At 45.7% G+C, this 17,965-nt stretch overlaps 1 protein-coding gene across 50 annotated transcripts in view; it reads left to right on the forward strand.

Annotated features, from left to right (window-relative positions):
• trdn (triadin) overlaps window positions 1-17,965 on the forward strand; it is a 732,832-nt gene that overhangs the window by 168,534 nt on the left and 546,333 nt on the right. For 48 of the 50 annotated variants that reach the window (XM_085997256.1, XM_085997227.1, XM_085997243.1 and 45 more), the window contains 2 exons: window positions 2,264-2,362; window positions 10,353-10,451. In XM_085997256.1, the coding sequence (XP_085853382.1) occupies window positions 2,264-2,362; window positions 10,353-10,451 (198 nt within the window). The remainder of the gene's footprint in view (window positions 1-2,263; window positions 2,363-10,352; window positions 10,452-17,965) is intronic. The other 2 variants (XM_085997273.1, XM_085997269.1) reach the window with 1 other exon arrangement.

Raw genomic sequence — 17,965 nt, forward strand, 5'->3', positions numbered from 1 at the left:
CTTTACACTCACTTCACATACTTACCACTCCACACTTGCACCCAACACTCACCTCTACATCGCACTTTCAGACCCCTCCGACCCCCGCAGACCTCCTACTCGCCTCTTACATCCTGGCGGGGTTCCCCCAGGTCGGGAGGCCCGCACTTTACGACGAGAAATGTGGATAATCCTATTTTCTGCCTGTTAACTACCTGTTAACAGGCAGTTAATAGGCTTTAATCCCTTCCCGCCTCCAAGGAGACGGAACCCGGGGCGGGACGGCTTCCCGCCTCCTGGCAAGAGGGCACGGAGGCAGGTTGGGGCGGGTTTGCCACCCGCCACGAAATTCTGCCTCTTTCCCAGCAGTCCCACCTCCATAGCAAATGGTATGTTGGCTTTCATAGCGAGAGGATTCGAGTACAGGAGCAAGGATGTCTTGCTGCAGTTGTACAGGGCCTTGGTGAGACCACACCTTGAGCATTGTGTGCAGTTTTGGTTGCCTTATCTGAGGAAGGATGTTCTTGCCATGGAGGGAGTGCAGCGAAGATTCACCAGACTGATACCTGGGATGGCAGGAATGATGTATGAGGAGAGATTGGGTCGATTGGGCTTATATTCGCTGGAGTTTAGAAGAATGAGAAGGGATCTCATTGAAACTTATAAAATTCTAATAGGACTAGACAGACTAGATGCAGGCAGGATGTTCCCGATGGCGGGGTAGTCCAGAACCAGGGGTCACAGTCTAAGGATAAGGGGTAAGCCATTTAGGACAGAGATGAGGAGGAATTTCTTCACCCAGAGAGAGGTGAACCTGTGGAATTCTCTACCACACAAGGCAGTTGAGGCCAATTCATTAAATATATTCAAGAATGAGTTAGATATGTTTCTTAAGGCTAAAGGGATCAAGGGATATGGGGAGAAAGCAGGGACAGGGTGCTGAATTTGGATGATCAGCCATGATCTCATTAAATGGCGGAGCAGGCTCGAGGGGCCGAATGGCCTACTCCTGCTCCTATCTTCTATGTTTCTATGTTTCTATACCCGCTTCCTCGGGGCTGAGAAAATCCAGCCCTTTGTGTCACTTTGATGCTGTCACCCCTCACAGGTTCTAGCCACATGGGGTAACACAGAGAGGAGGCGCACAACTAGGTGGTACACAGCACAAAAGACTGTTAGGAAGAGGATGCCTCAGGGTAGCAGGCACTAGCCTCTCAGGTGCATCACATTTGGTTCATAAACTATGGTGGCACTTAAGCTGCAGCGAGTTTCACTTGCATGGCTGAGGAAAATACATGAAGGGCGACAGAACTCCTCCCTCCCAGCAGGAACAGGGTGGTGGTAAAATCACATTGGAGGACTTACTGCCCCATTCCTGCTTGATTCCCGATCACTGCCATCTTAACCACATAGGTTTTTTAGGCGTCTGGGGCACCCGCCTGGGGCAGATGGGAGGTTCATTACGATATGGAACTCAGGGTCCCATGATATCATTAGGACTTCAATGCAATCTTAACATGCAAAAATGTAAGTGCTGCTCAGTGCTGAGCCCACTGAGTAAATCCTAGCAGGATTGGTTTCCAAACGGCAATAGGAAGTGGTATTTAAAGGGATACTCACCTGCAAGCAGTCAGATCATTGGTATCTGTGTTTTGGATTTCTGTTAACCCTCAATAAGCACAGAGATGATCATGGATGTCATTCTTGGCTGAAGCTCATCTTAAAGCATGCAGCAGAACTTTGTCACTGCTTCCTGAGGAATTTAAGCCTTATCATGCATTATTTCTTGGACAAGTCCAGATAAGTTTGCTATTGTGGATAGATCTGTTTAGAAGGTTAATGGCAGATAGAAGCTCTCATCTTGTAATGTAACCTGGCTTCTCTGCAAACTATGCATTTCTCCTTGTCCTCTTCCACTTCCCACCAACAGCACGCATTAGTGCAGTTTTCATACGGACACCTATTGCGTGAAGAGGTTTGTTGAGAGTAGCAATGTCTGGTTCCAAAGCTGCCCTACAAAGTGCCTTCATCAACACAATTGAGTGGAAGAAAAAAAGAATAAATCCAAAAAACTCACCCGCAGGATAAGAAAGATGATTTAAATTGTAACATTATAATGCTGTCTGCTTTTTCAGAAAACTTTTTATGTTACAATTGTCAGTTTATATGGGCAAGAATACAAAGAGATGTTGCAGTGGTGTAATGGGCTGAAAAAATTGCAGTTAGTGTAACATCACTTAAGTTTACTATTAGTACAAGGCTGCTTATTGTTTCACTGTTTCAGGTGGGACTTTCCTGTTCCCGGCCCCAAGCCCGCTGGGAATGTACATGATGTTCAGAAGAGGCGGAGATCTGGTGTTATGGATATTGACCGACTTCTCTGGTCAGTAACACTCATAAAAATTGGCTCCAGTGTCTCCAGGCTGAGGATTTGGAAAATCAGCCAGCGATCTGGCTCCTGATTAGTATCCCGTGATCATTGCTCCAATATGCCTGTGAGGACAGGAAATGCTTGCTGGTGCTCACTGTTCAGATTCATGCTTTGTTGAGGTACACAAAGGATGGTAGTTTTTGGGGATATTGAACTGCACCCTCACCCCTCCCCAGTGTGAGCCAATGTCCTCAGGTGAAGAAGAGAGAAATGGGAGGAAAACTAGGTAAAAGACTGACCAGTACTGATTCTAGGTCCACCATTAAGACTCTTCCTCTGGATGGGTAAAGTTAAAGAAGAATAAGGGGAAAAAATTGAATAAACAGAGAAACCATGAAAGAATGATTCACAGAGAAAAAAAAAACAACAGAGGGAAGTGAAAAGGAAGAAACAAAACATAAATAAAGGAAATAGTGAAAAGCAAAAAAGTGCAAGCGACCAAACATCTGTGGCCCTTCTGTCGCACTCCCACCATTACTCCTACGGGAGTGTGGCAGAAGGGGCCGTAATTAGTCTGGATCTGGATGCACCGACTGCCAACCTTCCCCACCGGTGTTGCCCCTGCCCACCCTAGACAAGGATAACGGCACCAGAGGAGACACAGTCAGGGTAGGTGATTCACAAGCTGGGAGTTTCCTTGTCCTGGGCTTTGCAGACAGCGATGGGTCAGTATGTTGAGTGAAACCAGGAGTACTGGCCAGCAGGTCGATGTATGTGGGGCTCTTCAGGGACCCCAAATATTGAAGAAGTTTTTGGAGCTTTTTTCAGCGCTTACAAAAGGGGCAAATGGGCATTGTTAAAATATCTTTCAGGAGCAGATGGCAGCAACTGATTCCCTCCCCAGACCAGTGACCCCACTGGAATTCTGGTCTCTCCGGTCAGGTAGGTGCCTAAGATGAACCCCTAGGGGGGAAAATTGAGTTGCGCCCCCTTTGGGGTGCTAACTTCGCCGGGGCGCTACTTTTAGGGCCCTGAAAAAATTAGTGCCCCGCGGCCGATTTTCCCAGGTAGTGCCCCGAGGGGGGCACTACTGGAAGCACCCCGCATCTCTCTTGGGGCGCTACGAGGCAATATTGCGGTGCTACGTGCTGTGGTACTGCAGGCCTTCCTCCCCTTATTAAAGGGGAGGGGCCTGGCGCAACGCATCCCAGCGCCCAACTGGCCTACCAGTGATCGGGAGTGCTGGGCTCATGGAGAGCAGCCGGCACCCCGTGGTGGGAGGGGGGGCTTCACGGGGGCCGGGGGGCAGGTGCTGGCAAGCGGCCAGCACCAAAAATGGCCGTCCGCCACCTCCCCTTTAACTAGCGCCACCCCAGCCGCAGGTAAGCCTCCCTGACCCCGGCGGACATAGCGTCCGGCGGTAAATTAGGGGGCGCTACCGAAGATCGCAGCCGGGGCACAAGCGGGGCGCTGCGCATGGCGATGATGTCATTGCCGATGGCACAGCGCCACGGGCTGATAACGGTTACCGCTGCCGCTAACCTCCGGCTGAATTTCGCAGGAGGCGTTGGCGGCACCGCGCCCGGGCACTAGTTGCTTTGGGTGCTAACGGGAGGCGCAAAGCAACCAAGTTTTTCCCCCCTAGTGTCTCGGGCACTCACCAGCATTATTTTGAATGAGGCGACCTCCCCCCTTGACCTTGACTACTTTGAGCTAGAGGTCACAGGCTGGCACATCCCTGTGCTTAGGCCAGGATGTTGGGCCTGCAGGTTTTCACCTCCCAAATCACAAGGAGTGAAAGTAGGAAATAAAGGAGAAATCATGACAAGGAAAATAATAGAAAGAAAAATAAACTGCAGTATCATTAAGAACATTTTTAGGAGCCCACTCCATGTTCTGCATGATCGACACAGACACTGATAAGATGATCTTGTATTTTAATGAGGCTACTGAAAATTCTTGTCACACTGCTCTCAAAAATGATCACCTATATTCAAACTTGATTCAATGTTAGAGAGACTGGAGAAATAATCATTTTTGATATTGAAATACATATTTTCTAGGGCCATCTGCACATGATGGTACTTCCTGCTAATTGATGTCACACATTTCCAGCTTAGCTGACCTGTAAAACTTGCAGCCTTCTGTCATTACAATTTTGTTTTCTATGGGGACTAAAAACTAAGTACAGATTTGAAATCTAAAATTTAACTGTGATTCCTTGGCAGGGAGCTTTGCACACTGGAGCACATAATCAAAAACTTGGCCATACATTGCAACACTTTTCTCACCATTAGGTAATGTGTCCTCAAATTTCTGACATACACTCACGGTCAGGAACACAGTCATTGTCTAGTTTTCAATTCATACCACCTCACTTAACTTTCCATTTTAATACAAAAGAACGTACCAGCCTATATTAGGATTATTCCTTTCTTGTTTTAATGGCTTGGATCAGATTCTTGTAGAAAAAGGCAATTTATCTCAGTCGCCTTTTTCTACAAGAATAGAATTGGTGAGCTTGCTAAACCCATCATCATCGTATGAGTTAACCTTCGTCTCGTCCATGCGTGGTTTTGTTATGTTTCCATATCAAATACTGAACATGTTTTACATTCTACAATGTCTTATAGAAAGTTTGGCTCCCTAAATTTATATTCCATGTATCTGAATATACAGCCTAACATTTTCTTTGTGTTTAATCTCACATTGTAGAGATAGCTTTAAGAAGCGGCACGCTATCATTAAATAATATACTTTTTACCTCCTTCAAGGTTGAATCCCTTTATGTAGCCATATTAAGTGTCAGTTTGACTCAGTTGATAGCACATTCTAGATCTGACTGCATAATCTTGATTGACACTTTGGTGCAGCACGAAGTGAGTGGTACATTGTTCGAAGTTGTGACAAGAATGAAGTCATTTTGTCTTTGTTGGTTTAACATTTGGTTTCTTTATTATTGGTCACATGATGAATTTTGGTTTCAGTTGATTAGTTCTGCCAAGTACAGGGTTATATATTTTGGTCAGCCAAATCAAAAGTTAATATACATATGCAGATCCAAATTTGTACTTCTATAGCCACTTCCTTTCAGATAAGAGATAGTTTACTATGTTAGTCATATGTTAATACAGTAGATTAAATGACAAGCTTTTCATTGAAAATCATCTGAACCACAGAGGATTCTAGACATGCTGGAAGGTCGGAAATCAACTTATAGTTTAACTCTTTTAGTTCCAGTATCCCAGAATGGTACTGGGACTATAAAAGTGGTAAATTATTGGGACAGGTTGCATAAACTTGACTTGACTTGTATTCCCTTGAGTTTAGAAAGGTGATCTAATCAAGGTATTTAAAATTATAAAAGGATTCGATAGAATAACTATTTTCTACACTGGGGGAATCCAGAACAAGGAGACATAATCTTAAAATTAGAGCCAGGCCATTCAGGAGTGAAATCAGGAAGCACTTCTTCACACAGAGGGTAGTGGAAATCTGGAACTCGTTCTCCAAAAGGCTGTGGATGTTGGGTCAATTGAAGCTTTTAAGACTGAGATTGATAGATTTTTGTTGGGTAACTGTATCAAGGGATATGGAGCAAAGGCGAGTAAATGGGGCCATGATCTAATTGAATGGCTGAACAGGCTCGAGGGGCTGAATGGCCTACTCCTGTTCCTATTTTCCTATATTATCCACAAGCAGGTGGGGGATGAGGTGAACACACAAATCCTGACTTTGGCAACATGAGGCCCGAGCGATTTTAATTCACGGGCTTCACCTACATGCTCTTGGCCCTCTTTGTGAGGCCCAAAGTAAAAAAAACTTAACTGTTCGGGCTTTTCTGGCCCAAGATCCTTTGCCAGCTATCATTACCTAACTGGTGTCTCCACACAACTCCACCAGTTAAACTTGCAGTTGGGGCCCAACGATGTCATCGGATGACGATCTACATATTTGAAGAAGAATGCTGTGGGCTACAGGCAGATGTCCTTGCCACCTGCTCAGAAGAGCAGGTTAAAAAAGAAGGCAACGGAAAGGAATGTGACTTCGGTGGATAAGTTGATTTTAACTGCCTGTTGATCTGCCCGGTTTAAAATCGCACCCCTCCCCCCGCCTCCCCAACCGTTCTGTGTTTGAATACTGTGAAATAACAGCCCACCTATGTAGTTAGAAGGGCTTCAGTTTTTTTATGTCTTTTTTGTTCGGACATGTCTTCATTGGATCTTGAAACAAGTCAGTGAAAGCCTATGACAGTGATCAAAGGATCAAGCATCCAGGGGTGGTAGTTTTCATTTATAGTTCTATCTGAGATCTGAAGAAGGGGCTAGGTCACTGATTGACTGCAGTCTTTTGATGGACAGCTCTGCAGGCAGAAACCTCTGATGGGGAGAGTTACCTGAAGCCATCTACTCAATCTACAGTTTACGGTCAGCAGAAGGCCTGGGCTAGTTTGACTCCATGAGTAGTGTTTGATTTTGTAAGAAGTGAGCAAACATTTCAGGGATTTAGTTATGGCCTGCGGGAAGCATCTTTCTCGTTTTGATGTGTTGTGAAGGATTGCGAAGTTTGCAGTAAATACTGTTCACTTACCTGTTCTATGTGATTTAAGTTCTCTGTTAGTTTATAGTCTGAGTCTTGGCCTGATTGAGTATATATGCAATCTGTCTACTGAGGATGAGGAAAATCACATGGTGGGATGCAGAACATTTCATTAAACTGGCATTAAGTAAGAGGGTTCTTTGTTTAATTTTTGGGTCTTACTATGTTTTTCTAACTATTGGGCAGATAAGCACACTCTCTGGATCATAGGAGATACAAGGTCAGCCTATGGGAGCATTTGGTGATGCTGACTCCCAAGACGAATATTTAGCATAAAACTCAAAAACATAACAGATTTTGTCCTTCAGATGAGGCAATAATCTGAGGCCTGTTCAGGTGGCTGTTCAAGATGTTGAATAGTTGGAACTATTCAAAGAAGAATAGGGGAGTTCGACTGGTGTCCCAGCTTTCCTCAATCAACATTATCAAGATAGATTAATTCATCATTTATTTCATTGCTGCAGGATCTTGCTGTGTACAAAATGATTACTGTATTTGCTACATAACATAACAGCAGTCAGCATTTCAAAGTAACTAATTGTCTGTGAAGTGCTCTGGGCTGTTTTCGACAGATGTGATAAAGTGCTATTTAAGTACAGGTCATTATTTAATATTTGGATTATGTGGTGCTAATCAAAATTGAATAGCGTTGCAAATCATGCCAAAAATGAACTTGTAAATTCTGCTGATACTCCTTTAATTTAAGCTAGTGATGAGATCAAAAAAGTAAAGGTATAATGACTGGTTGCTTGTGCTTCGCTGCTGACCGGCAAATTCCGGGCCATTATTTAATAGATTCTACAAAACCTCTCTCGTTTGTCCTCTTTCAAGACTGTAACGCTTTAGTTTCTCTGGTCTTTCCACGTAACTCAATCCTTTGATGGTAATTCCTTATTTCTTATGTTGGGCATTTTAACCTGTTTACCAAAACCTTGATCTGTTTATAAACATTATTACTTGTACCAATTGCCTGTGTTTGAATGCTTTGCGGCATCACAACATTGGGGAAAAGCAAATTTTGCTAAGCTCAGAGGGGATTTAGCCATAGTGGACTGGAAACAGCTACTTGAAGGTAAATCAGTGTCAGAGCAGTGGGAGACATTCAAGGAGGAGATCCGGAGGGCTCAGACCAAACATGTGCCCTTAAAGAAAAAAGGTGGGACTAAAAAATCTAGAGTTCACTGGATGTCTAGAGGCAGACAGGGTACGATAAAGAAAAAAAGGGAGGTGTATGACAGATACCGAGGGCTAAATACTCCAGAATCTTTAGAGGAGTACAGAAAGTGCAGGGGTGCAATTAAAAATGATATTAGGAAAGCAAAAAGAGAGCGTGAAAAATTCTTGGCAAGTAAAATCGAGGAAAACCCAAAGATGTTTCATAAATTTATTAAGAGTAAGAGGATAACTAAAGAAAGGGTAGGGCCTATTAGAGATCATGAGGGTAATCTGTGTGTGGAGGCGGGAGATGTCGGTAGGGTTCTTAATGAATACTTTGCGTCTGTTTTCACAAAGGAGAGGGGCGAAGTAGACATTGCTATCGGGGGGGAGGAGTGTGAAATATTAGATGAAATAAACATAGTGAGAGAGGAAGTATTAAGGGGTTTGGCAGCTTTAAAAGTGGATAAATCCCCAGGCCTGGATGAAATGTATCCCAGGCTGTTAAGCGAAGCAAAAGAGGAACTAGCAGAGGCCCTGACCATCATTTTTCAATCCTCTCTGGCTTCAGGTGTGGTGCCGGAGGACTGGAGGACTGCTAATGTGGTACCCTTGTTTAAAAAGGGTAAAAAGGATAGACCGAGTAATTACAGGCCAGTCAGCCTAACCTTGGTGGTGGGAAAATTACTGGAAAGAATTCTGAAGAACAGGATAAATCTTCATTCAGAAAGACACGGATTAATCAAGGATAGTCAGCACGGATTTGTTAAGGGAAGGTCGTGTCTGACAAACTTGATTGAATTTTTTGAGGCGGTAACAAGGAGGGTGGATGAGGGTATGTGGACTTTAGCAAGGCTTTTGATAAGGTTCCACATGGCAGACTGGTCACAAAGTTAAAAGCACATGGGATCCAGGGCAAAGTGTCAAGTTGGCTTGGAGACAAGAAGCAGAGGGTAATGGTTGATGGGTGTTTTTGTGACTGGAAGGCTGTTTCCAGTGGGGTTCTGCAGGGCTCAGTACTAGGCTCCTTGCTTTTTGTGGTATATATCAACGATGTTGACTTGAATATAGAGGGTATGATTAAGAAGTTTGCAGATGATGCTAAAATCGGCTGTGTGGTTGATACTGAAGAAGGAAGCTGTAGACTGCAGGAAGATATAAATAAATTGGTCAGGTGGGCAGAACAGTGGCAAATGGAATTCATTCTGGAGAAGTGTGAGGTAATGCATTTGGGGAGGGCTAACAAGGAAAGGGAATACACATTAAATGGTAGGACACTGTGTAGTGTAGAGGAACAAAGGGACCTTGGAGTGCATGTCCACAGATCCCTGAAGGTAGCAGGCCAAGTAGATAAGGTGGTTAAGAAGGCATATGGAATGCATGCCTTTATTAGCCGTGGCATAGAATACAAGAGCAGGGGGGTTATGCTTCAACTGTATAAAGCACTAGTTAGGCCTCAGCTAGAGTACTGCGTGCAGTTCTGGTCACCACATTACAGGAAAGATGTGATTGCACTAGAGAGGGTACAGAGGAGATTTACAAGGATGTTGCCGGGAGTAGAGAATCTTAACTATGAGGAAAGACTGGATAGGCTGGGTCTGTTTTCCTTGGAACAGAGGAGGCTGAGGGGAGACCTTATTGAGGTGTATAAAATTATGAGGGAATAGATAAAGTGGATAGAAAGGACCTATTTCCCTTAGCAGAGGGGTCGAAAACCAGGGGGCACAGATTTAAAGTAATTGGTGGAAGGCTTAGAGGGGCTTTGAGGAGAAATTTCTTCACCCAGAGGGTTGTGGGGGTCTGGAACTCACTGCCTGAAAGGGTGATAGAGGCAGGAACCCTAACCACATTTAAAAAGTACTTGGATGTGCACTTGGGATGCTCTAACCTGCAGGGCTATGGATCAAGAGCTGGGAAGTGGGATTAGGCTGGGTAGCTCTTTGTTGGCCGGCGTGGACACGATGGGCCGAAATGGCCTCCTTCCGTGCTGTAACTTTCTATGATTCTATGATTCAATGTACAAACTGAAATAGGAAAAGAGCCATTATGGTAATTAGATATAGTGAAGCATAGTGCAACACACATTGCAGTTGCAGGCGGGTTATTGTGCTTCTCCAGTATAATGCTCAGGTTGAGCTTTGAAGTATGTAATAATGTAAACAGCCTTCCAATGTGTTTTTAAAAATTGTGATCACAATCTCATCAGTTCCTTCATTTCTATTTAATGGAATGCATCTTTTCACTCCAGGACGTCCAGCAGCTCCAGCAGTCACTCCAGCTCCAGAACTAGCAAAACCTCCAGCAAAGAAACTTCCAGCCAAGAAACCTACTGGACCGGATGTTCGAGGCAAGTAATGCTCTTTGTTATGACTGGCAGAATATTTAAAAACACTTATGCAGGCTATGCTACATATTTGTCACATAATAAATGAAGTGTGTAACTGATAATGGCTTTTGGTAGTCTTTGCAAAGCCTTATGCAATTTTATACTCGTTTTACCAATGAAGGCATTTGTGTCCTTTTTGTAATGATCATGCTCTGAAGTTCAAATAAGGTCTATCAATTCAAAATCTTACAATGAACCATCAGTAAGTATGTTGGTATAATACATATAGAATGAATTACAATGAGTACTTCTAATGACATAACAGACTAAGAGAATACAGGTTTATGAATGATAGAATTTCAAGATTAAGTGAAGCCATGTATGTCGTGCACCTGGAATCCATCCATAGTCTATGGGAAAATGTTTGATTTGTCCATAGAGTGCATAGCATATTGATTAATTCAAACCTTCCATTCACTGAAAAAAATACCAGTTTTGCATTGTCTTTATTTTTTGTCATTATACCATAACCACAATAGAGTAAACATTTAAAGAAATATTCTAAAATTCTCAATGAATATACATCCCATTGAGAAATAAAAACTCCATGGGAAAAGTGATACATCCATGGCTAACTAAAGAAGTTAAGGATAGTATTAGATTAAAAGAGGCTTATATTGTTGTGAGGAATAGTAGTAAGCCTGAGGATTGGGAGAGCTTTAGAAACCAGCAAAGGATAACCAAACAATGATAAAAAGGGAGAAAATAGAATATGAGAGTAAACTAGCAAGAAATATAAAACAGATTGTAAGAGCTTCTATAAGTATGTAAAAAGGAAGGGAGTAGCAAAAGTAAACATTGGTCCCTTAGAGGCTGATGAAATTATAATGGGGAATGAGGAAATGGCATGGACTTTAAAAAAATATTTTGTATCTATCTTCACAGTAGAAGACACAAAAAGCATACCAAAAATAGTGGAGAACCAAGGGGCCAATAAGAGTGAGGAACTTAAAGTACTGTAATTAATATCAGTAGAGAAAAAGTACTTGAGAAAATAATGGGACTAAAAGCTGACAAATCCCCTGGACCTGATGGCCTATATCCTACAGTTCAAAAAGAGGTGGCTGCAGATACAGTGGATGCATTGGTTGTGATCTTCCAAAATTCCCTCGATTCTAGATTGGTCCCAGCAGATTGGAAGGTAGCAAATGTAACCCCGCTATTCAAGAAAGGAGGGAGAGAGAAAACAGGGAACTACAGGCCAGTTAGCCTGGCAGCAGTCATCGGGAAAATGCTGGAATCCATTAGAAAAGGAAATGGTAACAGGGTACTTAGAAAATCATAATATGATTAGGCAGAGTTAATATGGTTTTATGAAAGGGAAATCGTGTTTAACAAATTTATTAGAGTTTTTTGAGGATGTAACTACCAGGGTAGATAAAGGAGAACCAGTGAATGTAATATATTTGTATTTCCAAAAGGCATTCGATAAGGTGCCACATAAAAGGTTGCTACTCAAGATAAGGGCTCATGGGGTTGGAGGTAATGTATTAGCATGGATAGAGGATTGGTTAATGGACAGAAAACAGAGAGTAGGGATAAATGGGTCATTTTCTGGTTGGCAGGCTGTAACTAGTGGGGTACCACAAGGATCAGTGCTGGGGCCGCAGCTATTTACAATCTATATTAATGACATAGATGAAGGGACTGAGTACAATGTATCCAAGTTTGCTCACGATACAAAGCTAGGTGGGAAAGTAAGCTGTGAGGAGGACACAAAGGGGGAAAAATTTGTCCCCTTAGCACCTCCCATTAGCACCGGTAGATGCCGCTAATGGTGGCTAGACCAGGGCGAAGCAAATCCAGCACCGCATGCCAAATCCAGCCCCCCGTAGCACCACCGGTAATGGGAACATCAGTGCCAGGTAGATCGTGACGCCAGTGAGTGTGCAATGTTCACTCATTGCCCGATTTGCTAAATTGATTCTCACCACTTACCTCACCGCCTGGAGTAAACACCGACAGGCAGAGCTGACATGCAGTACCAGGAAGCCGGCTCCAGGGACATTATTTAAAGGGATCATGAGTAATCACTCACAGCTGTCAGGTTAGTGCAGTTTCAGTGGTTTTTGGTTAGTTTCACACACTGCAATAGTTTCATTCAGTAATTTCAAGGTTCTTTTGTATCAGGAGTCTTCTGGCAACTAAAAAGTAGCTACATTTATTCCTCAAAGATTCAACCTGCTACATTTGGTAACATTAATGGGGGCTGTACTGGCATGCCACATTGCCCTCCAAGATCTATGGCGGAGGGAGCGTTGGCAGCGAGAAATACAGGAATATTTGCACAGAGAGATGAGGAGGGACATCAGGGTTCTCACCAGGAGGCCTTACCCTCTGAGGGTATTTCGAAAGCACTTCTCCTACCTTCAATGAAGCGAGGAGCAGTGTATTAGATGGCTCCACTTCATCAAGGAGGTGGTCACAGAACTCTGCCACCTCCTCCAAACAGACCACCAGCCTCACACCAGGATGACTTAAACCCCAGATCCCCTTTGCTCGCCACATCCCCATCATTCCATCTCTCTCACAGTCCATATCACAGTGCAAATCTGAAATGAGAGACACCACAAAAGAATGGTAAGTGAAGTAATAAATTTATCAAAAAGTAGTGGACGCATATTTACACCAAAAATATTTCCTTTTCACCCTTGTGTAATCCCTTAGTGCCTGCCGTTACTGTGCCTTTTCCTGCTCTAGTGCTCCTACGAAGTGTTGGCCTAGTGGCTGCAGCACGGCTGGTAGAAGGCTGCTGAGTGTCCATGCGGGAGACTTCAGATGGCCTTGCAGGACACCCTCGACCAGCTCTGGTCCTGGAAGGCCTGGCTGTAGACTGCACCACCTCAGCATGGACGGCAGCAGTCTGGACTGACTGGATGACAGGCAACGACAAGGTCAACGGTGAAGTGCCAATTGTGGGAGCAGGAATGCTGTCATCCTGAGAGAGGACAACAGGTTCCTGCTCCACTGACCCACTGCCACTCCCCCGGGACAGCACCTCAGCATCCTTAGCAATCTGTTGGAGCACAGATTGCTGGCCTGCTGCGACACCATGAAAGCCCTGGTCGACGGTGGTAGACCCAGCCATGAAGGCAGCAGTCAGAGCTTGCATGGCATCAAGCTGAGACTGCATTAGAGCAGTCTGAGATTGGGTGTCACCAAGCATAGGCTCCATTACTTCACTAAGACATTACGTCGCTTCCGCCTGTGCTGTAGTGGAAGCTGCTAGATCACTCATCATAGGCGATATCAGGCCTGGTTCGCCACGTTCTCTCTGGGAGTCAACCCTACTTTGCAGACTGGAAATGATGGGCTCCATGATGTGCGCAGAGCCTTGTGCAATGTTGGAGGCGGACTCCTCCACGCTCCTTACCATTGCCGAGAGGCTCTCGGCACCCTTGCCATTGCACCTATCATCTCCGTGTGCATGCCCATCACCCTTCTTCTAAAGTCCTCCCCATCGAGGTCCTCATCGGAGTCCTGCAACAGAACTTGCCCTCCAGGGAGCTGGCGCCTGAGCTATCCTTTCCCCCTGGCCTAGCTGCAGCCCACTCGTCCCCGGTGCATCACCCTGTGCAGAACCCGCTACTACACTAGCCTCTAAAGAACACGTAGTGGCAGTATCTGAGCTGGTGTCTGCAGGTGGGAGATGCAGAGACATGGTGCGTTCTTCCTCCTCCTCTTCTGCCGCCTCGCTCTCTACGGTGCCGTCAGGAACAGGCTGCTCAGGTGCTTGCTGATTATCTGAAAGCATAAAGGCACAAGAGACCGCAGAGATCGGTCCTTGGACCCCAGCTATTCACAATATATATTAATGATCTAGACAAGGGAACTAGATGTAATATCTCCAAATTTGCAGACGACACAAAGCTGGGTGGGCATGTGTGCTGTGAGGAGGATGCTGAGAAACTCCAGGATGATTTGGACAGGTTGGGTGATTGGGCAAAAGCGTGGCAGATGCAATATAACGTGGATAAATGTGAGGTTATCCACTTTGGTGGCAAAAACAGGAAGGCAGATTATTATCTGAATGGCAAGAGATTGGGAGAAGGGGAAGTGCAACGAGACCTGGGTGTCCTTGTGCACCAGTCGCTGAAGGTATACATGCAGGTGCAGCAGGTGGTTAAGAAGGCAAATGGCATGTTGGCCTTCGTAGCGAGAGGGTTTGAGTACAGGAACAAGGATGTCTTGCTGCAGTTATACAGGGCCTTGGTGAGACCACATCTTGAGTATTGTGTGCAGTTTTGTTCATCTTATCTGAGGAAGGATGTTCTTGCCATGGAAGGAGTTCAGCGAAGACTCACCAGGCTGATACCTGGGATGGCAGGAATGATGTATGAGGAGAGATTGGGTCGATTGGGCTTGTACTCGCTGGAGTTTAGAAGAATGAGAGGGGATCTCATTGAAACTTATAAAATTCTGGCAGGACTGGACAGACTAGATGCAGGAAGGATGTTCCCGATGGTCGGGGAGTCCAGAACCAGGGGTCACAGTCTAAGGATAAGGGGCAGGCCATTTAGGACAGAAATGAGGAGGACTTTCTTCACCCAGAGAGTGGTGAACCTGTGGAATTCTCTACCACAGAAGGCAGTAGAGGCCAATACATTAAATATATTCAAGAAGGAATTGGATATATTTCTGAAGGCTAAAGGGATCAAGGGGTATGGGGAGAAAGCATGGACCGGGTACTGAATTTGGATGATCAGCCATGATCGCATTGAATGGTGGAGCAGGCTCGAGGGGCTGAATGGCCTGCTCCTGCTCTTCTATGTTTCTATGTTTCTATATGTAAGATTCAGGGTAAAGTGAGGGAAGGGGGGCAGGAAGGGAGAAATGAGCTGGAAAGTGCAAAATGCTTGTGGGGTGAGGGAGAAGTGGGATGTGAGAAGAAGGAGTAGGTGTGAACATACCGTTGATGTCCCCAAGGTGGTCAACGTCACTGGTGGCCATGGCTCCCACCACCTGGCCCCCGCTAAGTTGCAGCACTCGATTCTCCAGCGCAGACAGTGGTTGGGTGTCAGCTTGTCCCCCGCCTGTGCGATCCTGCTCCCTCCGGTTGTGCGCCACCTTGCCCTGCAAGAGAAAGGAAAGTGTGTGAGTGAGTGTGGAGCAATGTGTTTGAGCGATGTGCCTGCCATAGTTGAATAACTGTCATTGTGTGCAAGATGTGAGATGTGGATGTGAGTGTTGGTAGGTAAAGATTGTTGGTGGGTGAGTGCTGGGGGTATGGTGAAGACTATGGCTCAGATGGTGGTATGTAGTAATTGTTGAAGCATTTACTCACCCTGATCACCCTAGTGAGGTCGTTAAATTTCTTCCTGCACTGTGTATGGGTCCTGGGGACCACAGTGCTGCCTGAGACGTGCTGCGCTACCTCCCTCCACATGGTGCGGAAGTCGTGTGGCGAGGGCCTCCTGCCACTTGCCGGGTAGAACACCGCCCTCCATCTCTCCACAGCGAAAACCAGTGCCTCCAATGCTTCATCGGAGAATCTGCGGACTCTCACCCTGTGGCGTGGACCTGTCATGAGCACACCTGGTTCAGTCCTCTGGCTCCTTCTCCTTGTTCTGCTTTTGCTTGGTGAGGCAGCTGCACAGCTGAGAATGAGGTGCTACAGCATCAATGAACCTTCCCTTTAAGTAGTGAAAAAAGCCTGTGGCAATTATGAGTTGCAATTAGACTGCACCCGATATTGGTCCAGCCTTTAGGGGTATCGCCAATGAGCTTGGGTTTTAAGACTTGATTTAGGACTATAAGGCCTAGAAATTGGGTTGGGGTGCCAAAGTGGCGCAAAAGTCGGCGGAGCGCAGGATTTAGCGCAGCGATCGGAGTGATACCGATCGCCAGATATTCAGTTTCATTGCCCCTCGAGGGACACGGGGCGAGGCTCGAGGCGCTCCGCGTCCCTCTTCGGGCGCTGAAACTGAATATCGCAGCGCAACGTGCCGCAGCGCCACACGCTGCGGCACGGCACGCTGCGGTACTGCAGGCCATCCTCCCACTGTTAAGGGGGAGGTGCCTGCAACAGCGCGAGCCCCGATCGCGAGTGCCGGCAAAAGAGCCTGGCACCAAGGAGAAGTGCCGGGCTCTCGGGAAACAGCCGGCAATGCCGCAGGTGGGGGGGGGTTAGGAGGCCGGGGACGGAGGTGCTGGCAGGCGGCCGCCGGAAAAGCGGCCGCACCGCACCTCCACCTTAACTTGCGCCACTGCCGGCACAGTAAGGCCCCGTGAACCGGGCGCGGGTAGCGAGCGGCGCAACTGCGGCGTTCGCTACCAAATATCGCGAACGGCGCACGAATGGGGCGCTGCGCACACCGATGACGTCATCGGTGGCGGTGCAGCACAAATGCCTAACGCCACCATTAGCGCCCCTACTGAATATCGCCAGAGACGCAGCCAATGGCGCTACAGCCACTGACTGCCTCTTTAGGCGCTAACAGGTGGCGCTACTCACCCAATTTCTCCCCCTAATTATTTTATTGAGCAGTGAGGACGAATTTTGCGTGCAGTCTAAAGCATTTGAGACTGGCGCTAATTCTCCAACTTTTCTACTGACTCCTTGGCTATAACGAATTTCTAGCCCTGTTTGCACAGGTTAAGTGAGTGAGCAATTAGGTGGCAGATGGAGTATAATGTGGGGAAATGGGAAGTTATTCACTTTGGTAAGAAGAATCGAAAAACAGAATTTTTTTAAATGGTGAGAAACTATTAAATATTGGTATTCAGAGAGATTTAGGTGTCTTCGTACAGGAAACACAGAAAGTTAGCATCCTAGTACAGCAAGCAATTAGGAAGGCAAATGGAATGTTGGCCTTTATTGCAAGGGGGTTGGAGTACAAGTGTAAGGAAGTATTATTATCACACCTGGAGTACTGTGCACAGTTTTTGTTTCCCTATCTGAGAAAAGGCATACATGCCTTAGAAGCGGTGCAACGAAGGTTCACTAGATTGATCCCTGGGATGAAAGGGTTGTCCTTTGAGAAGAAATTGAGTAGATTGGGTCTATACTCTTTGGCGTTTAAAAGAATGAGAGGTGATCTCATTGAAACATATAAGATTCTGAGGGGGATTGACAGGATAGATGCTGTGAGGCTGTTTCCCCTGGCTGGGGCATCTAGAACTATAGGGCATAGTCTCAGAATAAAGGGTACGCTATTTAAGACTGAAATGAGGAGGAATTTCTTCACTCAGAGGGTTGTGAATCTTTGGAATTCTCTACCTGAAAGGGCCGTGGATGCTGAGTCGTTGAGTAGATTCAAGGCTGAGATAGATAGATTTTTGGACTGGTCTTTAAGGCCCTTAATTGCCACTAAATGGCCTCTATAATGCTATTTTAACAGGCCCTTGCAACTTTAACCCTTTTCCCACGTAAAACACTCCTGGTGGGAATCACGAATGTGAAACATGGCGGGAGCACGATTGGATTGCTGACTATCAACTGCAGGTCAACCATTAAAGAGGAGATTTGATCAGCC

This window comes from Somniosus microcephalus, chromosome 9, assembly GCF_052327205.1.
Source record: "Somniosus microcephalus isolate GS21.2 chromosome 9, FLI_Smic_1.0, whole genome shotgun sequence".
Taxonomy (NCBI): Eukaryota; Metazoa; Chordata; class Chondrichthyes; order Squaliformes; family Somniosidae; genus Somniosus; species Somniosus microcephalus.